Source organism: Nelumbo nucifera, chromosome 7 (assembly GCF_055504915.1).
Source record: "Nelumbo nucifera cultivar China Antique chromosome 7, China Antique-T2T, whole genome shotgun sequence".
Classification (NCBI taxonomy): Eukaryota; Viridiplantae; Streptophyta; class Magnoliopsida; order Proteales; family Nelumbonaceae; genus Nelumbo; species Nelumbo nucifera.
The window spans coordinates 50,182,630-50,210,068 of record NC_142655.1 but is presented as its reverse complement, the minus strand read 5'-3'; the positions used below and the strand labels follow the sequence as shown (position 1 = coordinate 50,210,068).

General features: G+C 33.7%; 1 protein-coding gene across 1 annotated transcript; it reads left to right on the top strand.

The window, feature by feature from the left end:
• Nucleotides 1-4,536: 4,536 nt before the first annotated feature.
• Nucleotides 4,537-26,550, top strand: LOC104608122 (uncharacterized). Its single transcript, XM_010274018.3, has 8 exons — nt 4,537-4,607; nt 16,605-16,685; nt 20,104-20,385; nt 20,911-21,435; nt 22,737-22,880; nt 22,979-23,062; nt 24,947-25,392; nt 25,665-26,550. Exons 1-8 carry the CDS (start codon nt 4,574-4,576, stop codon nt 26,292-26,294), a joined length of 2,226 nt encoding a protein of 741 aa, XP_010272320.3. The 5' UTR covers nt 4,537-4,573; the 3' UTR covers nt 26,295-26,550.
• Nucleotides 26,551-27,439: the final 889 nt, after the last annotated feature.

Here is a 27,439-nt window from a genome sequence, read left to right as displayed (position 1 = left end):
TGGTCCGTGTGCCATTTTTGATGATTAGCCTATGACCATAATATCATGTCATGTTATCTTTCATAGAATGGATTTTTATCTATGTTCCATCTCCATTTATTCATCTTTGAGATTTCCCTCATATCTCAGTGATGACCCTAGAAATGTGAGAAATCACATAGGTGCATGGGGCCAAATGTTTCAGCTGCATAACCCCATCACTTTCTATGAAGGATCACATATCCACCCATCCAATGATATTTCCCTTTGGCCTCGATTAGATAAGGTTCATTGCCATTTTAGGTTAAACATTTCTGTCTGGTAAGTGTAGACCCGTCATATCAGGAGCCCCAAGGTACTATGGAAGAGTCTTCCATTTTAGGATAGGCCCCTTCCACCAGTCTATGATGCCCCTATAATCTCATGAAACAACCCCACTGATTATCTCAATGAAATGGATAGCTCAATTTTATGGTGCATCTCCACCCACAAATTCAGTCCGTTTTCATGCTAATGACGGAAGGCCTTTAGAGAAATCATCATATTATATTCCCTATCTCATTGCACTTATATTAATCATGAGAGAACGAGTATATAATTTCCTAGGTCAGATTTAGGTCATACCATAGTGACTCCCACTGACTTTCATAAAGTCATATTCAATAGGGCTATTCACAAATAAATCCTAACCGACCAACCCAACCCGAGTTGGCCAGTTTTTCTTCACTATTGGTCGGTTTCGGGTTGCAAAGATGAACAAACTGATAATTCGGTTCGGTTTCGGTTTTCACATACCAAGTTATGTGAAAAAATATATATTCTAAAAAAATATCTATTAAATATACATATTTTAGTTTTAAATAATAAATATATATCTAAAAAATATATATTCTGAAATATATCAGATATATATTTCTGAAATATATATTTCCAAAAATTAGAAAATATATATTTCGATATATTTCTATATATGTTTTGGTTTTAAATATATATTTCTAGGAAATATATTCTAAAATATTATATATAATATTAACACTTTGACTTCATGTGCATTGTGCAAGCTTGGAGTTGGTTGAAACCCAAATCGACTCAAACCGACCAAGTTGGTTTTACTTAATAGAGGGTTGGTTTCGATTTGGTCTATAGGTTACCCGACCAAGTCGAGTCGGTTGAAAAAACACTATTAAACTGACCCAACCCAACCTGTGAACAGCCTTAATATTCAAATGGGCCCTTAATGGGTTAGGGTTCCTACAAGGTTCCTCTTGGGGAGGAAGCTATTGAGGAGGTGCATTAGAAAAAGGAGATCATGTAATGATCCATGGGCATCATGGCAATAAAGTGCATTCAATCATGATGTATGTAAAGAGCCACATAAGTCAATACATGGGTCAAGCACTTATGGCCTATGAACGAATCACATCCATTCAGCACATCACATACACATGCATAATTGATTTATATCAAATTTAAAACTTATAAAACCCATATCCATTTAGACTAAAACATGATCAGCCCATCAATGGACTAAATTATCCAATAATTTTGTCTTGGTATATGGGCTAAACTGCAAATAGCAATTCAAACTACAAATAAATTTATCTTGGTATATGGGCTACTCTTGCTTTAATCTAACATAAAAGGGTTTTTCATGTATGGGCCGAATTAGTTCATGAAATGGGCCATCAAACCCCTAGCCTAAAACTGATTTTGGGTCACTTAAACAATGGTCCAAGGGGTTGTGATTAGACCCCAAAGAACCATAGGTGCAGCCCAACAAGATTGAACCAAAACTAGGTCAGATCGGCCTAGGGTTTGGTGTCCAGAACATGCATCAATTCACATAGGTAATTATATGAAATTCTCAGTTATGATTCACGATCATATCAGCAAATAATCAGAAATAAATGGTTAGGGTTGATAATGTGATGGTATGAATCCAATCCAGACAATGGGCCATCAAACCCCTAGCCTAAAACTGATTTTGGGTCATTTAAACAATGGTCCAAGGGGCTGTGGTTAGACCCCAAAGAACCATAGGTGCGGCCCAACAAGATTGAACCAAAACTAGGTCAGATCGGCCTAGGGTTTGGTGTCTAGAACATGCATCAATTCACATAGATAATGATATGAAATTCTCAGTTATGATTCACGATCATATCAGCAAATAATCAGAAATAAATGGTTAGGGCTGATAATGTGATGGTACGAATCCAATCCAGACAAAAACTACAACCCTGCCAAACATCTATAGATCGATCTCCATTTACAATATTTGTCTTCTTCTACAAGCTCCAATGATTTCTCTGATGTAAATAAAATAGAAAAACCCTAATTTCTATTACTTACATCAGAAAAATCCAATACATTCTTTCTAGAAAAGAAAAAATAATTAATTATAGACCAAATAATTAAATTAATAAATTTGGTGTGCACAAATATTGCCACCATCAAGTGTTTGATCTCCATGACATTTTCAACCCAAGATTTTAAGAATCCATAATAGAACAATTCTATAATTTATCAAAATATATCTATAAAAATTTTAGATCATTGGCCCACTCTAAGAACCTTATCTTCTTGTTAGGTGCTCCATACCCAAATCCAAACCTAGATTTGCCCCATAAAATTGTCATGTGATAGTTTATTAATTATATTAATTATGGGCCTTAGGCCCATAAGCTATAAGGCTCACAACCCAAGGGTGTTGCATGGCCAACTTAGACCTGATTTGTATGGCGTGGGACTCCACACAAGTCCACATGGGTTCGGTCCAGCTTCTGTTAAAAAGTTTGGTTTAATTCACTACTAAACGCAATTGAAATCCACTGTCAGTAGTTTAGGTTTCCATCAGAAAGAGTGTAAGCCATATCATTCACTTTGTCCGACAAAGGGATCGATCCTATCACTATGATCGTCCACTCAAGTGAACTCTCAAACTGCCCCAACATACCCAACTTTTGACCCTCAAATCTCACTGATTGGCATATCAAAGATGACCCAATCCAACACCTATGTAGTACCATAATCAAGTCTAGGGGTTATGTGTCACTTTTCAATTTTTCCCATCAATCTCCAAGGTTTAGGGCATAACTGAAAAATGGTCTAAGTTCAATTTTTTAACCAAACACATGTTGCACGTGCCCTGAGTCTAACCCTAATAACTAAGACAAGCTACCCCAACTTCTTTGGAAGCACTTTAGTATCAACCTTGGCAGGATAAACTCCCCAAGTCTATCCAATGACTGAGAACACTCTAAACTAACATGAGTCTCATAAGTGTCTAGTTTAAGGGATAATTTCACAAAAACATACCAATATCAACATGAAACAATGATGCAATTTTATTCATTTACAATAAATGCGTCTATACATCAATCTGATTGGAGCTAAGGGCATACACTCTAACACCTTTCTCAAGTGGGAAAGTATAATTGGGGTTTTAAGCAGTAGCCAGTTAGAAAATTCATTTTAAAGGTTCTTTTCTTTATCAAACATTATTGTTTATATCCAGTGAGTGGTATGGATTCTTAATTAGGGGTGTAAAATGATTCATGAATTCAAATTTGTACTATATATTCAATAATATCAAAGCAAATTTCAATAATTCAAATATCAAAATCAGAAAATTTGGATATAACCTAATTTGATCTAATAAATATTGAAATGAATTCATCAAGAACAACCTAAACCTTAGGCTTACAAGTTCAATTACATGCAGAAAACATATGGAACAGATTCATCGAGAACAACCTAGAGCTCAGTGTCCAAAATTTACAAAAAGAGGAACTTCCTGTTCACTTGACCATGATGACTACAAGTAATTATAGTGATAGTTGAACCATCACACCTAAAATATCTCAAAGTCAAAACATCCAAGGGCAAATAAGACATGTTCATTAAACTTAAAACCCCTAAATCTAGCAACCCACCAAATTTCACCACCAAACCATAAACAAGAAAACAAACTATAAGTATAGAGGAGGCAAGATTTAACAAGGTTAAGAAATTTGTGAGTATGTTAATGGATAAATCCTTGCAAATTTTTACTATATTATCAACTATAATTAAAATTCTATATTGCCAACTTAATCTCACTATCTTCCAAAGAATAGAGTTTCTCCCCTCTACCATTATGGGCAACTTTGTTTACAAATTTTCAACTATAATTACAATTAACACAAATAATTGCCATTCAAATGCCCTTGAAAAAAGAACTCTTTCATATTTTCTTTTCTTAATATGGTTTTCTTATACAAATTGAACAAGTCAAAAGATAACAAAATGAAAGATTCACATTTTTGTTCATTAGTCCATATTTGTTTTTTTTTTTTTTGGTTTTGAGGTTAGCCTAACTTAACCATATCATGGATAATTACTTTTTCAAGTAATGGGGTACTTTTTTTCCCTTTGCTCATAGTCACTTCTCGGAAGGTGAAATTTGAAAACACCTTGTTCACTTGGCCACTATGACTGCTAGCAACTAGCTTCTACATTGTTCATTGATTTTATTATTCTAAGGCATTAACAGTTTTAAATGTTTTTTTCTTTAACAGCTTACAAGTACATCTCAGTTTCCCCTTCATCACTTTCTATGGATCCAACAATGAATGTGAATGAACCTTCACGTAATAAAAACCTCACTCTCTCTCTCTCTCTCTCTTGATGGATGGTTCATTTTTTCATTGCATACCTAAGATAACCTTTAAAATTAAATTTTTACCTAAGTACATTAAGCCAAAGTTAAGAAGGAAGAAGTCCACCTCTTGAAAATATTCTCCAAGTTCCAATTGCAAAGGATATGGTAAGTGTATCCCTGAAATTCAATTAGGGCAAAACATGGCTATTCTTTTTATGGATTGAATAGTTTCAACAAGATAATCTCTTGTTAATACAAAGTCCATGTATTTATCTGTATTTTAATGAGCAATTTTACTCTATTATTGTATGATAATGTTAATTTAGTGTACAATTTCAACTTCAAGCCCAGTATTAGATTCTAGAATAGGAATGTAAAATTATCATTAACTTTGAATTCTACTCTGTGAATATTGTCCTCCAAAATAGGTTAACAAATCCTACCAAACTAAGACTCCAAGTTGAAGGTATTAGAAATGTATAGTATTTAAGAAAGGAAACATTAGAAAAAGTGCCAAGATGCATTTCAGATATGCATGGGTACAATTTAAAATTAAGATACACATGTATGTGTTATGGAAACTCAAATGCATCCCAAAAATACATTAATAACACTAAATATAAGTCACAAGCCGCTATAAATATGTTATAAGCGTATAGGAAACACATATTTTAATACTGTGTAAAGAGTAAATCATTCGAAAGGTGACTTATTTTCATTGTTCTTTAATATTTTGGATTTTATAAAGGTGACTTAAAAAAAGATAAAATGCATGTTAGTTTAACAAGTAGCTTTCGTTCTATAACTACCAACTTTAGTGGTATAGCTTGATGTTAAGGGATATAGTTTTTCATGTGTCTAACAAACTAGAGTAGGGTGTAATCGAGTCAAGTCAAGTCAAGTCAAAATTTGGCATGTCTCGCCTCAACTAGATTAAAATACTACTAGGTTCAAGCTTGATTTCAAACTCGAGTTTGAGTTCAATTTGAAGAGCTCAGTTTAATTAAATATTTGATGAGTTCAAGTTCAGCTTGAAAGAACGAAAATGAATAAATTTTAATATTATAAAAATATATATGATATGTTTATAATATATATATATATATATCAATCGAGCTTGAGCTTAAACTATTCGATAAGAGCATGATTTGGTTGCACCTCTAAATTAGATTGCAAAAGCTTATAAATTGCATATGACCTTAAGATTTTTAGGTTCAAGATTAAATTAGTAGACTTAGCAGGAGTAGTGTCATTTAATGAAAAGTGGGAACTGATTGAGGGATTTATTGGGATTTGGGAGTACTTTATGGCCTTTTTTAAAAAGAAAAGTGGTTGTAGTAGTTCGAGAGCTATTAGATTTAATAAGGAATTGATATGTTAATTCATTTATTATAGGTTTCTATTAGATTCAACACAAAGGCTAAGAGTTGATCATCAAATGATCATGATGTCCCAAAAATCCCAGAAACTAGAGAGGTAGAATTTTAAAAATTCATAAAACTCCAATGCTAAAATCACACTAGTGAGAAAATTGGTTTTCTCATTGGATCAAATGGATTCTTGGACCATAAAAGATCATACCTTTTTTGATCAAGATTCAGTGAACTACCCAATTTTGAAGTCTACAAATGCAGAATTTAAAGTGGTGCTCACGCCCAAGCTTGAATCTTCCTGATAGCACCACAACAAGTTGAAGATGATGCAACTCTATCCTAGTAGTCTTGGATTTCTTCTTAGAATGTTCATTAGAAAACGTCTGACCTATCTCACATTTTTGGTTTATTTTCTTGACCCAAAATAGAGCCAAAATAGTGCTAGAAAATGATAAACCACCAATGGTAATGAGATAATTTTAACAATCCAAGTAGTAGTACCAAAAGAAAAAAAAAAATCTAATGATAAAGAAAGCATATAGAGAATGACTGATATTAAACACAATGAAGTGTAGTGCATTAACTAGGTGGAGAAATCATACCATCAAGGATGGGATTTCAACTATGTTAATTAACATGGGATGGGGAAGAGTTAACAAAAAACCAAATGAAGATGAGATTCTATAATGAAGGGTTAAGAAGAAATGATATCAAAACCTATCTAGATGAGACTCACTAGTGATAGATTAAGAACCTAGTGAGAGCAACAATTATGTTAGTATAACAAACTTGAAAATGGATTAATTAAACTAGCCTAATCAGAATGATTATTAGTGAGAGGAATGACACTTGACTAGGAAAAGCAAGATCTAAAGAAATGCAGAAAAATAATGAAGTGAAGCAAAACATTGGTTGAAAGAAAAATTGCATGAGAACAATACAAGCTAAACTAATGCGATGATTGTTAATGAGAGAACAAAAGAAAAAAAAAAACAAACAAAATTGAACAACGTCCTTAAAAGATGAATGAGTAAGATAAATCAAAATTGCACATGACTCTAATATAGATTAGAATTAACTTGAAAATGTTGCTTCCCTATTGTAAAATTTCTGAAATGCATATGAAGTTATAATATGTGCAAAAGAGTGACTATAACTAAATGAAGAAAATAAACAAATAAAATAAAAAATAACATAGAAGCATGATTAGATGCAAGGGTTGACTAAAATAGAACATGCCATCAGTGAAACACAATAATCAAATTTTAACAATAATTAGAGGAAGAAAGAAAATGATGATTAGAAAAAGACAAAATAAAATAACAACTAAAATATAATGAAGGAAAGTGATTCAAATGAACGGACTTTTGTATTCATTCTTCTATGAATTTACAAAGTCCCAAAAGATGTTTTGGACAAATGGTTCCAACCTTTGCAAGATGTACTCGAAAAAATTTAAGGGCTACACATTCTTTACTCTCCATGTAAGATACTTCTGTAGACTCTCCTATCTAGAAAATGTAATGAAAATTCACTAGTGGCAAGGGCGGTTTCCTCGAGCTCTTGTGTGTCCTTTTGGGTTTGGAGAGGACCCCTATTTATAGGGACATTTGGGCTTATCTTGCATTGAATCTTAAGGGCTGAAATTTGGTGAAGAATAGATTCTGGCTAGGGCGGTTCCTGATTGGATAGTCGGAATATGTTCTGGCTTTAGGTCTTAAGATAAAAGGGTAAATAGTGTCGTATCTGAGCAATCTTGGTATTGTCAGATTTGAAATTCTGGGCTCTACGTGCCTATTAGGTCGGATTTGTGACATTAGGCTTGGGATTAATTCTGGTTCTGGGGTTTACAACATAAGGGGAATAGTGTCGAAGGTATCATCGGATACGGGACTTTAGGCTTCTACATATCTATTGATTTGATTGGTTTAACTTGATTGTTCAAAATAAAAATCCCAAAAATATCCATAGGTCACCTGAGAGGTTAGTTGAAGCACCGCTTGAAAATCAAAGTGCTGCAAAGAGATAGATAAAGACTAAAGGGTGCAAAAATGGGGTGTCCACAGATTGCCCATCTTTGTTAAAAGATGGTAACCCAAACAACAAAGCTTGATGAGATTACCCATTTTTGCATAGAAATGCATTGAAATATCTTTTCCATTTTCAAAAGAATATTGCTCGAAAAACCTTTTCATGATAAAAATGATAATTATATAAGAAAAATGATGATTAGAAATGATTCCCCTGGAATTTCCTCCAACAGTGTGTTCCCATAGTTGTCTAGCACATTTGGCTATTGACAAAAGGATTGTAGTATCTCGTGCAAGCAAATCGTGGAATCTTCTTAAAGGAGTTTTTGAAATAGAATCTCTTACCTACAACAATTGTGTGGCTATCTAGGACTTGGATAGTCCTTGCAACAAAGGAATTACAAAATCTTTCATTGGAAAATTCTTTGAGATTTTTCGAAATGCATGATTTGAAAGTTGAAAAAGAAAAATATGATTTTTGTCCATGAGAAAATTCCTTTTTACAAAAAAAATGATGGGTTTGGGAATGTTACTCCAATGTATTTCTTTGTTAAACTCGAATAAGAGACACCTAGCATGTTCCTACACCTTAACCATACATATTTGACATGGGTAAGTCAATATGCATGGTTCTTTGGGAATTTGGCTTTCAAGTCCAAAATATGCTTTGATGTTGAGAGTTAAGTCAACCACCTAATATGAGATTAGAGGCCAATGTGATTTAACCCTCTTGTTATGGATGCAATGCAATGATAGTGCTAGAATGATTTAAGAAATGGAAAAAGTGATGAATGCATACCTAGCATTTACTAGTATCAAGTCATGGTAACTGGAGTTGACGTTACTATTTTCTGCTAATGCACTTTAAGGAAAGTAAGATTAGATAAATGCTAATGAATGATGAATGCATAAACAAAAGGCAAAGAGAGCTTTAGTGACTTGTGGAATCAAATTTATCTAAGTGGATTTTTTTTTTTCATTCTTTTCCTTTTATAATGGAGGACCTAGACTTATCATCATTGGCCATCACTAGAGCATTTGCTTGAAAACCTTTTGAAAACAAAATCCTTTTGGTGTTTTGAAAATTATTTTTGAAACCAATGATAAAACCTCGACAAGACATGGCTTATCTTTCTACCTTTTATCGAGTTCAATCCACTAGAAATTTATAATGATTGCATGTTTGGATTGGATGAGACTTCAAGCATCATTCTTTGCAGTTAGGAATTTCCTTTTGATGGTCAACTTAGGTAGTTCAGCTACAAATGATAGGTCTTTGGTGTCAAACTGCCCCTTGTAGTGTGTTGATGCTGAAAAGTATGCCAATTGCTCACAGGATCTCTTCATTTTTTTTTTTGGACCCTAGATTTTTCCTGATCTGCCTTTCCAAGTTTTCAACTCAACAGGTCAAGAAGATGATTTTTCCAAGAGAGAACTTTGTTGAAGATGAATGAGGCCTACACTTTTGATAAAGAAAAAGAGGATCTGAAGGACCAAAGTTCAAGGATAACACTATGGGTTTACAAGTGTAATGAATCACCTTGCTAGGAGTGCTTATTACGAGGTAGGGTCTATAGTTAGACTTCTTTCTTTCCTTCATTTTTCCTCTTTACATATTTTTCGGTTTTTCCTTTATTGTTAGAAGGGAACTCTTAGAGTTTAACTACTATGTGTCTTTATCTTGAGGTGTTTGTCATTTTTAATTATCGAAGGAGGACTTTCTATAGGATGAAACATAGCTTAGGACTTGGGTTAGGAAAATAGATGCTCAAAAGATGGTACCTAGGGCTGATTGAGGGGTTGTGAGTGTGATGTATCACCTCTCTAAGAGTGACTGGAAAATTGGGGTCATGATCTTTTCTTTTCATTCTTTTTATTTTTCTTTCCTAGTGAGAAATTTTTTTTTTCTTCTTCTTTTTCTGTTTGCTTTCAATTTTGACCATGTTACCCCTAGTAAAGTGGAGGTGTGTTTTCCTTAAAAATCCATGGGGAAGATAAATGGGGTTAAAGGAAAATATTTTTGGATTTTGGATTTTTTAAAGAAACCATGAAAAGAAAAAGGCCAAGTCTGAAGTCATTTACAAGGGATTAAATATAATCATTGGGTGGCTTATGGTAAATGTTTAGCCAAAAATGGCCTACCATTGATGGATTATTTAAGATTTTCATTAACTCTTGCCTAAGACATAAGTAGTTGCCTCCTTGAGTGTCATTCTCGCTCTTTCCTCTTTTATCCTTTCTTTTCCTCTTTCTCTTTCCTCTTTGTTAGCCTCACCATGTACCCCTTTGTTTGGAGAAGGTGTGATTTCTATACTTAGGATGTTCTTAGGCCTCGTTCGCTTTTCAATAAGTTATTTACTCGGGTAAATGCAAATTACCTAGGTAAGTTTTCTTGGGAAACACTTACCCAGGTAAGTGCATTTACCCATGTTCTTTTATTTCCTAAGTAAATAAGGTAATGACCATTTTAGTCATAAAAGTCTATTACTAAAAGAGGCATTTTTGTCCCATTCAAGTGTTAGCAACTTTCAACTTTCCCCCTAGGTGGGAAAGGTATTTACCCACCTAGGAGATGGCTATTATTTACCCAGGTAAGTGATACCCAGGAAAATAAACTTTCTCTATTCTCCACATAAATCTGAAAAATGAACATGGGATTCTTGGTCAATGGGAACCAAAATCCCATTGACCAACTTTCCCCCCTCCCAAAATCCAAAAAATGAACACCCCCTAAGTATGATGGAATAGGTTTCCTTTAAAGGAATTTTAATTTAAGGGTTCTTGAAAAGAAGAGGCCAAGTTTCAACCATAGTTTACTAAGAATATATGCAATTATTGGTGCCCCTAGTATCAACTTCATCTTGTAAAAATGGTGAAAAAGACATCATCAGTTTTTTTGGTGCCTTAATTTTTACTTGGATTTCCCTTTTAGGTTTTCAATCTAGTGGACTCCTTTTTCTCTCTTTTTTTTTCTCTTTTTTTACAATCAAGGTTGATGAGCTTCAGTACATAACCAGGAAGTACCTCTTTAATGGTGTATAGTCATTCCCAATTAGATCTAAATTTACCCCTGGGTCAAGACAATCACCCATAATATCTTTTAGTACTAAGTTCCCTAGTCGAAATTCCCTTGATCATACTCTTTTGGCAAAACCTCTAGCAATTCTTTCCTGGTAGGATGTGATGTTACATAGAGCTTACAATCTCTTTGCATCCACATTCAATAACTCTTTCACCTTGGTTTTAATTCATTCCTCTTCTAAAAGTATGTCTACCATTAAGATTCTTTTGTTTGGGATATGGGCTTCAATGCGAAGTACCAGTTCCATTCCGTACACTAAAGAATATGGTGTTGCACCAGTATGGGTATGAATGGAGGTGTGGTATTCTTAAAGGGCATATGGGAGCTTCTCATGCCAATATTTATAACGAATTGGCATATTCAACAATTCCTTTACTTTGAGGTCTATAAGGGAAGGACTTATGCCTTTTGATCTTATACTTCTCACTGAGAGAATCAAGGTACTGATTGTCAAAATTAAGGGCATTGCTTGAGATAATTTCATGTAGAATCCGAAACTACAATTGATGTTGTTCATGATGAACTTGGCCACATGCTTTTGATTGACATTTTTATAAGATGCATCTTCAACCCACTAGGTAAAACAGTCAACTATTATCAAAATGTACTCATGTCCATTGGAGGCTATAGGTGTGATTATACCAATGACATTCATACCCTAAATAGAGAATAGCCATAAAACTAAGTTATGTAACTTAACGGGTGATGCATGGATTAGGTTCCCATAGATTTGACATTGATGGCATATTTTAACAAATTTGCAACAATCTTCAATCCTAGTGCTCCAATAGTATCCCATGTGTTGTATCTTCTTTGTTAGCATATACCCATTCATGTGAGGCCCAAAATCCCCCATGTGTACTTATTTCATCATTTCCTTTGCTTCTTTCTCTTTCAAGAAAAGAAAATAGGTTCCATCTTGGCATATTGATATGCCAACTATTGGATAGTTATTTTATCTTTGTACAAATCACCTTCTGGGAATTCTCAGTATTCCAAATATCTTTAGATGTCATAGAATCAAGGTTTTCCATCTAAAACAACAACAGTATTACTAATGGTGTAACAATAGGTTGGGCCTCCTTTTTCTCAACTATAATTGGATGGATGTGTCCTTCAAGCATTTCAACCAATGATCCAAACATGGCTAAGGCATTGGATAGTTGATTAAGCTCCCAAGCCATATGTTGGAATGAGATACTCCTAAATTGATGGGCAAGGTCTTTTAAGTGATTATGCTATGCTTTCAGCCTCTCATTCTTAGTTTTTCATTTTCCATTGCTGGTTTGCCTACTAATGATAAGTAAGGAGTCACCATAGGCATCTATCTCCTTAGCCTCTAATGTCAAAGTTGTTCTTAACCCAGCAATGCATGCTTCATACTCTACCATATTGTTGCTACAAGGGAATCCCAATTTGAACACAAGTGGAACTTGGGGTCCTTTGGAGAAACTAGTATAATTCTAATTGCTCTACTTGCCTCATTTCTTGTACCATCAAAATACAACTTCTAACGGTTATGTATGGAGGTTTGACTTTGCTTCTATGGTAATGATATCTTCATCAAGGAATTCAGATTTTAATGGCTCATAGTCTGGTAAGGAATGCTCTACTAAGTGTTCTGCTATAGTGCATCCTTTGATAGACTTCTATGTCACATAAGTGATGTCAAATTCTGATAAAAGTAGTCGCCACCTAACTGCTCTACCTAACAATGTTGGCTTTTCAAATATTTAGTGGGCTCATTAATTCTTGCCATAAGCCATACTGAATGAGAGGATGTTAAAGGGATTATATTTCCAGTTGCTAGTGAATCTTCAATTTGGAAACCAACATAGACGAGGGCATGAAAGGAAGGGTGATGGGTTAGTGTCAGCTTACCGGAATATTTCGTATTCAAACTCTTCAAGACCATACAAATCTGGTCCTCTTCATTGGGCCTTTTTAACATTTGAGTGGCTAAAGCCCTCCACTTGGTTATAAACTCAGTGAAATATTCATCAAGTCTTTACTTGACTAAGTCTATTTTGTGTCTTAACAATTGAATGTCAGTATTGTATGAATAGTGGGTGATGAAGGCGTTATCTAGATTTGACCAAGTATTAATTGTATTAGGATATGTGTTCATTAACCAAGTTACAGCTGGTTTAGTTAAACTTCTAGGGAACATCTGGAGTAGTAATTTAGCAGTCAAGCCCATGGGCTTTAATGTTTATAAATACATTCTCACAAAGGCCTTAGGGTAACCAGTGCCATCATATTAGTCTATCTTTGGCCACTTAAAGCCAGGGGTAATCTATCCTTTTGTTCAATCAATGCTAGTTAGGTCAAAATTATTACCCCGTAACTTATTCATATTTTCCTCAAAGTAGGCTAGTCGATGGCTTAACCCTTGGTCAACCACATTTTGAGTAAGGGGTGTAAGTGTTGCCCCTTGCATTAGGCATCGGGTGGATGGTCTAATGTCCAAAGATGCATGAATGGCAGTCAGCATCCACGGCTGTTGGGCTTGACCTATATTATCAGTTTGGATTCCTATAGTAGGGGCCAAGATGATTAGGCCATAGTCAGGTTAGTCTGAATACTTGGGAAGGGAACCTAACTTAAGAGAACTAACCCCAAATGGGTGGGGTTTGTTGGGGTTTGTTCTATAAAGTCTATCATCTTCATGACATCCTCATAAACCGGTTGGCTCTCAAACATGCATGTGGTCATCAACACTTTGAAGACATTTTTTTCTGGCATAATGATTCTACTATTTATACATGGATTTTATTCTTTCCAATATCTCCTTACGGGTTGAGACATTCTTATACTATTTTTGGATGGAATTATCTAGTCAAACAAGGATGTTACATTTAGTAAGAAAGTTCTTATCCTATCAATCATTATATTCCCTCCATTCCTCTAAAGCTCGATTCCCAAGTCTTCTAGAGCAACTTGAGTGACAACCTTGTCTAGTTTTTTAGATGTAAGTACTATGTTGATCTATGTCTTTAGTCAACCTAATCTAATTTAAAACTGGTTTCAATAGGTTGAAGAAGAACACCCAAAAACCCTAGATTAAATCTAGTAGTGTTTGTCTCTTTGATGGTCAAATTTTGAAAGTACTTGTATGTGTGTAAGAATGATCTTGAGTTGGTCAATTTCTAGGTATTTAAAGCCTAGAGTCCTATTCCAATTACCTAAAAGGATCATAATCCAATTTAGAAAGGGCAATTGATTAGTAGCTTTCTTAATTCAGTTATCTATAGATTAGCCAAACTAGTTAAGTTCTAATCATATTAGAACTCTGTCTAATATACTAAGAAGGTGGGACCCACCTAGGTTGTATTCCCTCCTTACCTAAGAAGAAATTGTCCCAAGTAATTGCACCTCATATTGGACCATTAATGTCTAATATAATATGCTTGAATTTTGTCACCCTAAATACCCAAGCCCATTGGTTCAAATTAATTAAAATATGTCTAATAGATAAAGGAGTTTAACTAAACATTTGCATTTATGCTATCTCTTTACGATTAATATCATATATGGGATTGGGAAAGAATTTATTCCCTCAGACCCTTTACCATGATGGAACCTAGGAAAAATATTTTTCAAACATATTTTTAAGACAGTTTATTTGCATAATATTTATTTTGCAAAACCAATTCCAAAACACTTGAAATCCACTAATAACACTTTTTCAGCTTTCGTCAAAAAAAATATGTGTAGTGATATTCTCTTTGTTTGACAAAATGGCAAATCCTATCACAATGATCACTTTTCCAAGTAATATTTTTACTTCACATACCTAGATAGAACCCTAGAACAATCTTGTTGGTCTGTATATCAAAAGCAAACAAGTTTCATACCTGACAAAGTATCATTACCAAGTCTAAGGATTACATGCAATAACCCAATCAAAAAGTTCATGAGCACTTTAGAAATGGTACAATTTAATGCTTCATAAATACCAACACCTATACTTTGTGCCTAAATGTAGCAGTTGTGACACACCTATACTTTGGGTCTAACTAAATGGTCAATGTTGTTAGAATGAACTTCCCCAGTTCATTTACCGGTATAGAATATTTTGTCTAGATATTGATTATGTAAGTCTCATAATGTAGTCCTAAAATACAGATCAAACGCATTACACAAAAAGCACACCAAATTGACATATGCAATTGTACTAGAAAATCAAACATTATTCACAATGAAATAGTCTACAATGAATGTTGAACTTTGAGGGCATATAATGTCTAATAGTTTGTTTCAGAAACTACCCTGATTTGATAGTATATTTATGGATTTTAAATGTTTCCGTACCAACTAATTTAGTCTTATTTGTTTGAAAATATTCACTTGTAGTATACATCTTATAGATTAATTGTCAAAAGGGGTGTTAATGGTATCTTCATTTCAGTTGCCATCCTCTCTTCATAAATCATGAACTTTAACCTACAAATCTGTAATATTATGTCTTGTTATAAATGAAGTATCACCCTTGTGAGAATGTAAATTGATTGATCTATTGTGACTTGCACTTTTTAACAATCACATATTTTCCAACAAAAATCAGGTTTTATTTCTTTGGCTATCTTTATGATTTGTTTCCACCATAAATTAAAATCGTTGGTTTTGAAGGAATTTTATTTTTTTCTTTTATTTAAGGAGTTCATTGTGTGAAACAAGCACTCCTTACCAAATCCTATAATCAAAACCAAACATTTCTTTTATTCTTTCATCATAAATTCCATTTGGACACCTCTAATTGTTTGAAACATCATACCTAAAATATCTCATGATTAGAACATTCATGGACAAATTAGACACTTTTATTGAAATTGAAACCTTCAAATCTAACAACCTACCAAATTTCACCTCTAAACTACAAACAACAAAACAAATTATAAGTACATATGACAAAATCTAGTATGGTTATAAATGTGCACCTATATTCATTGAAAAACCCTGCTAATTTTCATTATATTCTCAACTATAATTACAATTCCACATCCCCAACTTAATCTCATCACTATCTTCCAAATAATACAATTTCTTCCCTTAACCCTATGTAGAAAAATTTGTTCACAAATGTTATTGCCTCTAAGAAAACCTTGATATTGTACCTCCCTTTAGACCATCATGCCATGTAGAATACAAAAAATCTACATAATATCATTCCATTTCAAATGCTCTTGAAAAAAAATTCTTTCATAATTTCTTTTCTAAGAAAAAAAAAACTTTCTTACACAAATTAAACAAAGCACAAGAGAAAACAAAAGACACATATTTTAATCATGAGTATATATTTTTTATTTATAATGGATAATTTCATTTTCATGTAATGGGGATTTTTTTTACCCTTTGCATATAATCACTTCTTAGTTGGTCAAAGCAAAGAAAACATTTTTGTTCACTTGGCCATTATGACTTCTAGCAGCTAGCTTCTACATTTTTCATTGATTTCATTAACTCTTATGTATTGATGGTTTTAAGTGTTTTGTGTTCAGCTGCTGTGAACAAGTACATCTCTGCTTGTCCTTTATCACCTTCTATGGATCCAACAATGGATGTGAATGAACATTCACTTGGTAAATGCTTATCAATTTTTTTTTAGTTTCTAATAATTGTAGAAAGATGTAATGACTCTTTCTTTTGATGGATTGTTCATTATACTCTACTTCATTGCATACATTTTATTAGAAATATAACCAAAAACAACCTTCAAGATTAAATCTTTACTTAATTACATTGAGCCCAAATTATAAATAAAGAATTTTGGTTATTGAAAATATTCTCAGACTTCCAATTGTAAAGGATATGGGTAGGCTATCCTTGAGACTCATTTAGGGTCAAACATGGTTGTTTTCTATTTAGACTTCAATAGTTTTAAGAAGATACATACTCCCTTATTAATATAGCTCTCATGCTTTTATCTATATTTTAATGAGTAATTTCACTCTATATTTATCTATATGTAATTATGTCAGTTTAATGTCTAATTTGAACTTCAAACTCAATATTTGATAATAGGAATGTAAATTTATTATTAACTTCGAATTTTGTACTCTAAATATTGTCCCTCCAAAAAAGGTTAAAAAATGCTATAAAACTAAGGCTCAAAGTTGAAAGTGTCAAAAATGTAGTGTATCAGAAAGAAAACATTAAGAGAAGTGATAAAATGCATTTTAGATATATGTCCAGATAAATGTTAAAATTAATATACACATGGATGTACTATGTAAATTCAAATAAATATAGTATAAGTGTCAAGTGACTATCAAGATGGTATAAGCAATTAAGCATAGAAGAAATGCATAATCTATGCTTAATTGCTTATACCATCTTGATAGTCACTTGACACTTATACTATATTTATTTGAATTTACATAGTACATCCATGTGTATATTAATTTTAATATTTAAATAAAGTATATGGATGTACTCTAATCTTTTTAAGTTTTGTGTAAATTATAATCTATTTAGACTTCAATAGTTTTAAGAAGATACATACTCCTTTATTAATATAGCTCTCATGCTTTTATCTATATTTTAATGAGTAATTTCACTCTATATTTATCTATATGTAATTATGTCAGTTTAATGTCTAATTTGAACTTCAAACTCAATATTTGATAATAGGAATGTAAATTTATTATTAACTTCGAATTTTGTACTCTAAATATTGTCCCTCCAAAAAAGGTTAAAAAATGCTATAAAACTAAGGCTCAAAGTTGAAAGTGTCAAAAATGTAGTGTATCAGAAAGAAAACATTAAGAGAAGTGATAAAATGCATTTTAGATATATGTCCAGATAAATGTTAAAATTAATATACACATGGATGTACTATGTAAATTCAAATAAATATAGTATAAGTGTCAAGTGACTATCAAGATGGTATAAGCAATTAAGCATAGAAGAAATGCATAATCTATGCTTAATTGCTTATACCATCTTGATAGTCACTTGACACTTATACTATATTTATTTGAATTTACATAGTACATCCATGTGTATATTAATTTTAATATTTAAATAAAGTATATGGATGTACTCTAATCTTTTTAAGTTTTGTGTAAATTATAATCTATTTTGAAGTACTTAGAAAATTTGAAAACTTAAAAAGATTAGAGTACATCCATATACTTTATTTTCATTATTCTTTAATGTTTTGGTTTTATAAACATGAATTGGAAAAGTCAAAATTTTAAATTGTCTGTAACTTCATTTAAAAAAAAACAAAACAAAACAAAATGCATGTTACTTTATCTAGTAGCTTTTGTGGTATAACCTTTTTTTTTCACTTCCAACTTTTGTGGTGTATCTTGACGTTAAGGGGTTTAGTCTTTCTTATGGCCAGCAGGCTAGAGTTTAAAAACTTGCAATTGCACATGACACCTAAATTTTTAGATGAGATTCAAAATTAAATTAGTATACTTAGTTGAAGCATTGTCACTTAATGAGAAGTGGGAACTGATTGAGGGACTTATTTGAACTAGTATGCACATGCTTTACACATTGCAATTTTTATGGTGTTGATAATGGTAGTAAATAATATGTTTCCAAACTTTTCTATAATTTTTTTATATTTTTATGTTTATAAAAATTATTTTTATTTGTTTGTGTAATATGTTGAATATATGATATTAGAGATGTACCCAAATGTTTTCTGCAATTTTTTATTTTTTTGTATTTTTATAGTCATGGGTGTTAATGCCCTAAATATAAGACTTAATGAGAGAATTAAATGAGGAGAAATGTAATAACTAAAATTACATTTTGTGCTCTCAAAATTAGAGAATGATCAAATTTAGAAATAGAGATATTCTAGTCAATATTATGGTTTAGTGAATGCTAATGGGAATTAATACCTTAAATATAATATTTAAATGAGAAAAGTGATTGTTCAAATTACATTTATGTCTTTATAATTATAAAGGGTCAAATTCAAAAAAAAAAAAAAGGTATTTTAGTCAAGCAAAAGTTCCACACTATCATTCAAACTTTTAATAGTATAGATTTGGGAGTACTTTATAACATCCTTAACAAGAGGAAGTGATAATTGAGAGTTTGAGAGTTATTAGATTTAATAAGGAATTAAGGAGTTTATACACTTATTGTAGGGCCTCAAACAAATTCATTTATTACAAATCTGTATCATGTACTATACAGAACCAATACAATATCAATACATTATTAATGCTAATGCATATTGACCAATACTTAGGAATATTGTAGAATTGTCAACCCCATGTTTCTTAGTGTGCCACATGTTGTTTTGTCCAAAAACTAATATGTACAATATTAAATGTGGCTTATGTATGGGACAAAGGGTGGAAATAGGTAAGGCCATGACCAAGCCAAAAAATTTAATATTGGTCAATATGAATCGCACAAAAACCATAGGCTCAAATTGAAACATCACCTAGTCCCATGTTCGATGACAAAAAACTGTAATCAAACATTTTTTTTAAAACAATTACCGAAAAATAAATAGTTTTCAATTCAAAATTTGTCAAGGCTTTCATAGTCAAGGTACATTGTTCTTTCAAAAATAAAAAGTTTATCTTTCAATTTCACCATCTCATCATAAGGATAAAAGTGGCAAAGCCCTGATCGAGCTTGGGTTGCTGGAACTTGTGTAGCTATGGAGCATGTATTATTTGTAACTTAGTGCTAAGCCCAACCCGAGAGAACTTTTTGAATTGAACCACTATCAATTGAAATTAAATATTAAACAATGTAAGAATATATGATATGTACATGTACAAATATTAATTATATATAATGTATTATATTATTTAACTTTTATGAGACCACTATCAACACAAGTATTGGCATTATATAATACAGATATTCTAATGTAAGAGGATGATATATTCTTCATGTGTGACTGCGATGTCATGTGAATATGTGTGGGTAGAATTGTTATGATGAGATCTGGAATATTCATGACCCCCTTACTTATTTTTATTTATTCATATTTTTCTCTTTACATGATTTCGACAGAAGATGTTCCTATGCTAACTGGAGACAATTATAAGAGTTGGAAGAAAAATATGGAAGAGTATCTGTCTGAAAAGGGACTCTGGCATCACATCAGCGAACCTCAACCAGAAGAGGCAGAATATGGTTGGGTAGAACAAGATTTAAAAGTTTTGATGAAAATCGAAGAGACCTGTGATCGCAAGATCCATCCATACATTAAATCACTGTCCCCAGCTAAGGTTATTTGGGACCAATTAGCTGTAATGTATGGGAAAATGGATGACTTCGGCCCAAGATGGAAAGGTATTTATCTCGACACGCATCTGCCCATATTAGTCTTTTTGCCCCAATTTCAAATTTTTTTGTTTATTTTTTGAAATATCATAGAATACTGCAAAATTCATCAATTTCTATACCCAACTTCAAATTTGCCCCAACCAAATTTGTATACAAGCCAGCAACTCCAAATCTCCTACATATCCACATGACACCACAGCCACCCACCGGGTAAAAGATCTGAACACCTAGCCAGTTGGGAGACCGGATCTAATCGGCACAATATGGTACTTAAGCACGTTCAATGAGTACTTCATAAATATTCTGACAACTGCCAAAAGTGGGTTTAATCTTTAGGCTGAGGTATTTGAATTAAGGGACAAATGTCAAAAAAATTTCTAAATACTCATTAAACATACTTACAATGTTGCGCCTACCAGATCCGGACTGGCCAGTTTGTGCCATGGTAGCTAGTAGGTATTTAAGTTACATCACCTGACCATTATGTACTATTGACCAAACAAACTATTCTAACATAAATTGCTTTAGCAGGGAAAGTGAGCACTTGTTATACATGGTGTTTGCCCTTCTTCAATGCAATCGCAACAGGTGAATGGAGTAAAGTGGAAGAATTTGTAAACAAGAATAGAGGAACCCTGACCGCTAGAATCACAGTGAATGGAGAAACCCCTCTTCACATTGCAGCTAAGTTTGGAAAAGAAAGTATTGTAAAGGAGCTGTTGCTCAGGATGGATGAAGAAAGTGTAAAGAAACGGGCACTCAACGAAGCAACAGCCCTCCATTTTGCTGTCATACAAGAACAACTACAAATTGCAAAGGTCCTTGTGAATAAAGTGGAGGCTCTGGTGCTGATGAAGTTCGAAAACATGACGGCCGTTGCCTTGGCAGCCAAGTGCCGTCACAAGGATTTGGTGGCTTATTTATGCCCCATTACACTTAAGGAGGAAGATAAGTTCAAAGGGTTAGCAAAACCAAAAGATTATGAATGTGTGAGTGCAGAGATCGACCAAAACCGGGCTACGCTTCTTACTTCATTGATCAACGTCAATTTTTTCGGTACGTACAATAAATTGAGGTTTTTATTGATTGTATTGTTTATTGTTTATTGTTTATTGGATTGTATAGTTGGGAATAGTGACAAACAGAGGAATCTATATATTATATCATAAATGGGCTACGCTTTCTGATCAGTTTAGCCACTTCAGCTATTATCAAACAACCCCTTAGTTTTAAAAACCCATTGTCATTGTAAAGGGAATGTAGTTGAACTGAATGCTTTGTGCTTTAGCATCAAGGATTCATTGGAGTAGTGTATTGTATAGCACGCTCATGAGTTGGACCCCCTACCCATGCCTCACTACATTTATAAGAGCATATAAGGGCAACTTTTGGGGTTTAATATCAATAAAAGTAATATATTTAATAAAATTTAAAAATAGGTTAACTTTTTAAAAATAATATCAATAAAGGACAAAAACACTGTTCATCTTCTTCTTTTTGCCATTTGTTCACCAGAGCCGCTGCCTGCCACCACCGTTTACAGCCACCCACCGCTGCCTCCACCTCCACCTCCGGCAAGGCAGAGTTGGCGACGACGGCACTGGTGATCATTCCTCTGCCCCTCGCCGCCGCCGCCACCTCTGTCTCCACCCACCTCTGGCAACATTGTCGGAGGTGGAGGCGGAGATGAGCGGAGGTGGTGGCATTGGACAGAGAAATGACCACCATTGTCGCCGCTACCACCTCTACCTCTGGCCACCTCCAGCAACATTACCGGAGGAGAAGGTAGAGGTAGGTAGAGGCAGCAATGAGCAACAGTGGATAGCAGTGGTGGGTGGTGGTGGGCGGCAGCTCTAGTGAACAAATGGCAAGAAGAAGAATATGAACAATGTTTTTGCCCTTTATTAATATTATTTTTAAAAAGTTAACCTATGTTTGAAATTTTTTTTAAATGTATTACTTTTATTGATATTAAACCCTAAAAATTGCCCTTATATGCTATTACCCCTAAATATTTTCTGCACTTACATATTATCATTCATAGGAGATGTTCCGAATGTACAACTATAGTGTCATGTGGATAAGTATGGATAGGAGTTTCGAATTCCATGCCTGGATTGAATCCTAGGATGATTACTGTACTCCAATATTTTATTTTTTAGTAATCTTATCGACTGAAAATAAAGCACTGAATCATTCAATTCAGTGACTTCAGATGTTACCATATAGCCCTAACTTGAACTCAGCCTACTGGATTGGTCCCAACTCAACCTAAATTAGTTAGGGTTATATTAATGAATCTCTCTCTCTCTCTCTCAGGTCTTACTCTTTGTATTCATTTTATTTCTAACATGCAGATGAGGCTTTAGATATATTCAATCGATTTCCAAATTTAGTCTTGACCGAAGACATCCATGGGAAAACAGCCGTGCATTCACTCGCTCGAAATACTTCTGCATTCCGAAGATCCAGTTGGTTTTTTCAACGACGCATCTATTCATGTGGCTCTCTCTCTCTCGTCTGTGTATAAAAATTATTTCCTTTAAAAATGTCTAGCAAGATTGAAGTACAATATTTATTTTTTTGGTCCGTTTTGAAGGTTTAAATCTGAAGTTCTTTTGTAACGGTCGGGGCAGAAATCAAGATGAAGAAAATTTAAATCAAGCCTGTGAGGAAATGGAAGGTGTGTGCCCTTTTTCTTCCCGTCTTTTATCTATGGCAAAAGCTTTTTTTTCTTTCCTTTCCTTGGAAAATAAGAGGGATTCTACCGGATGTTTTGTCCCTAATATCAATAAAATAACTCTTTTAATATAATTTCCAAAACAGGATAACTCTTTTTTGAAAAAAAGAAGTAGGAGATGCACCATTCACCTCTTCCTCCTCCTGGATCACCAAACAGTGGCACTCTGTGCAGATCTTCCACCCACTACACCACACCGACTATCTCTGTGCACCAAATTTCTCTCTCCCTACCTCTCTCGTCAGATCTTCCGGCCACTGCACCGCTGCTACACCGCCCTCTATCTCACTCAGATCTTGTCGCCATACCACCACCACCACCCTCTCTCTCTCTGATGCTTAGATCTTCCGTTTGAATGTCGCCACCGCACAAATCTACCTTTGAAGATCTACCTGTTTGAAGAGAGGAATGTATTGCGGTGCGGTTATTTGATATTTTTTTTCAAAAAAGTTATCATGCTTTAATTATTATATTAAAACTCTTATTATTGTTATTGATATTAGGAGCGAAAAGTTGTCCTTATTCTATTTTGACTGGTATCATAATGGTTAACTTGGTGGGTCAGATTTTAGTAGAAACATCAGGGTTCTCCTTCAAACCCTGTGGTCAAGGAGAAACAAAAGCCATCCCTCAACAAGAGGGCTCTCCCTCAAAAAGGTGGTCAAGGGCCAAAATTTGAAATCAAAATAAGATAAAACCGTGTCGTACCCATTTAATTACAAATCAGATCCTAGGCTCTATTTGCACAAGCTTTTGCTTTTGAAATTTGGGCTGTGAGAAGACAAAATGAAACCAAAAAGCATTTTCAAAATTTGGTAAGAATTTCTTTTAAAAACATTATATTCCGAAGGCGAAATACTTTTAAACCCCAAATCACAAAGCCTAAATTTTGGGTTTTGTGAGCTTATCCAAACACAACCTCTGTTAATTTCTTAACTCAAATAGAAAATTGGTTCAAAGGTCGTGAAGACTAGGAGTGTAACCGAGCTGAGCCAAGCCGAGTCTTGGGATGCTTGAGCTCAAAATTCGACTTGGCTCTAGCCAATTATAAATAAACTCCTATTGAAATTATAAATAAATTAATATTTAAAACATTATAAATAAAAATATATTAGAAAACATGATTATGCATTAAAATTTATAAATAAATCAATATTATGAAATATTTTATGAACTTGAATACAATTTTATTTATTTATGTTATAAATAAATTAATATCAAAAACGAATATTTATTTATATTGTAAAAAATATATTGAAAAATACTGTTTTATTAAAAGCTCGATTAGGACTGCAATGGACTCGAACCGAGTATTATAAATCTCTAGCTCGGCTTAGCTAACTACTCAACTCGAGTCAAACTCAACTAAACTCGATAACCTTGGAGCCGAGTTTGAGTATTTTGCGAACCGAGTCTGAGGCACTTGCACATTGGCTTACCCTACTCCAACTCACTTGGAGTTGAATTTAAATCAAACTTGGATTGGATATGGAAATTGTTAACAATATTATATATCATAAATAAAAATAATCTGATTATTATATATTGTTAACAAAACAAACTAAAAACTTAATACTATATATATCATAAATAAAATGACTTCAAAATAACTTCTATTATATTTCAAATTACAACTCTTTATAGTAAATATATGAAATTCAAACATACTTTATTGACATATAAATATTAATTTGATGTGGATATATAATTCAATAGAATACTAGTAAAATATCTCTAAATTTAATATTAATTTTTAAAATATCTCTAAATTTTTCCCATACCATTTGTCAATTATTAATTATATATTTCTGTTGCTCTTCTCTGCAGCACCAACCACATGTCTGAAGAAAATAAACCCAGAAGATTTGCAATATCCCAATGCTCTTCGGTTACTGGACAAAATTTGTGTGGAAATTTCAGTAATAGACATCAATGATGCCCAGAGCAAAGCACTGATGACTTCAACCATTTTCTCCGCCATTCGAATTGGGAATGTTGTATTTGTTACGGAGATGCTCAGATATTGTCCTCAGTTTGCATATTTATTTGACGATAATGACTTGGGCATAATCCATCAAGCGATTATTCACCGCCGAAAGAAGATTTTCAACCTTATTGATTCAATGGATCTCCCAAGACAAAAAATGGTCAGATATCGTAGTTCAGAAAAGGAAAACATATTGCATATAACTGCAAAACGGGCGCCCATTGATCGACTCAATCAAAAACATAGTCCAGCCAAGGAGTTGCAGAACGAGTTACGGTGGTTCAAGGTAATTTTAACTGTTTGGTTGGGCAGTAGAATCGGAATTACATTTTCATTCCTGTTGGAATGGCATTCTGATTCCGATTCCGATTCTGATTTCGATTAAAAAAGATTTTGATTCCGATTCCGATTCTGATTCTAACCGTAAATTAAACGAACGCTGATTTTTCTCTTCTATTTCTTCTATTTAGAAAGAGTAAAATAAAATATAATAATTATTTCTCTAACTAATAATAATTTATTATTAATGGACATAATCAACTACTACTTCTGCTGCAGTTAATAGGAAATACAGTCCCACCCACCCTTCAAGACTCTGTAAACAACAAGGGTCAGACGCCTGCAATGCTATTCATGGAGGAGCATAAAGAGTTATGGAATGATGCAAAGCAGTGGCTCAAGGACACGGCCAACTCGGGTATGGTTGTGGCCGCACTTGTTGCCTCGGTGATGCTTTCAACAGCATTATCTCTACCATCCCTCTCCGGCACCGGAAAAGCTGATACAGGCGAAATCCACATCAAGTTTACTAATCACAACCATTTCTACAATGTTGTTATAGCAACTATGATCTCACTGTTCTTTGCTTCTGCTTCTTTGTTGTCTTTCCTATCCGTCTATATCTCACACCAAACAGGAGACGACTTCCTACATCACTTGCCTCGCATGTTAAGCATGGGTCTTTTATTTCTCTACATCTCTGTGTCAGCCATGATAGCCACCTTCATCACTACCATTTTCATGGTTTTTCGTAATGGGATTGTGAAGGTTATGCTCCCACCCGCCCTTCTAGCTATTATCCCAGTTCTGGCATTCGCTGCATTAAGCCAATTTCCTGTCTTCAAAGACATGTTGTTCTCCTCCTATGGGCTAAACAGATTCACCAAGCGTAGGAAAGGATATTTCTAAGAAAAGAATGCATAGCTGCTGCCACCATTGCTCAAATCTCAAACACCATATATATCCAGTTGGATGAACGTGTGTGGATTGCTGCTTTTATGTTTTTCTTTTAATTTTGATTTTGTTATTAATTAGATTACTACAAGCATTCGCATTCAGAGGGACAATTCATTTTTCACTCCCATGACAGTGAAATGAAATGCACTAGACTGACTGTTATATGTGTAGTTTATTTTCAATTATCTTACTTTTGTCAGTTCTCCAATTAACTGTTTTGTCTTTTTTTTTTTTTTTTTTGAAAAGCTGTGTGTGTGGTCTATTTACAGAGATTTACAACCACTTAGAGAGGGATCTTCAATCTCAACAAAGGATTAAAACTAAATCCTCCATCAACCTTTGACTTGCAAAACCAGCTGCTGCCCTTTAACCAACTTATGCACTCCTCTCAATAAGAGTCTTAGGGTCAATCTAGGACTCTACCCACAGCAAAGTCCCAATCACCTATTGGGTCCCATAGATTCATCTCAAGCCACCTAATGAGCCCTAACAATACTGAATGAGCTCTAATAGGAAGAATAAAAGGAAGGGGAAGAGGATTTAGACTGGGCATTGTCTAGCTAGGTGTTCAAGTGGGTGGCTTCTCCTTAGATTAAGTCAGTCAAGGCCCCTTTTTTGTTGGTTGAATGGCCATACACTACGGGAAAACGGGGATATAGCTACGGAACTTTAGCTACGGTCAGAAAAAACTGTAGCTAAAACATGGGATATAACCACAGACAATTTTATGTCCGTGGCAAAAAGTTAAGCTTTAGCTACGGACAATTTTCCCGTGGTTAAAAGTTATTCTATCCGTGGCTAAAAGATATTTATAGCCACGGTTGTAATATACCGTGGTTATAAATTACAAAAGCAGAAGTTGAGCTTTAGCTACGGATAATTTGTTTGTAGTTAAAAGTTGAGCTTTGGCTACGGACAGTAGTTAAAAGTTATTCTGTTCGTGGCTAAAGGATATTTATAGCCATGGTTATAATGTATCTATGATTAAAAGTTACAAAAGCAGAATGAGCTTTAGCCATGGGCAATTTATTGGCGGTTAAAAATTGTTCTGTCCGTGGCTAAAAGATATTTATAACCACAGTTATAATGTATTTGTG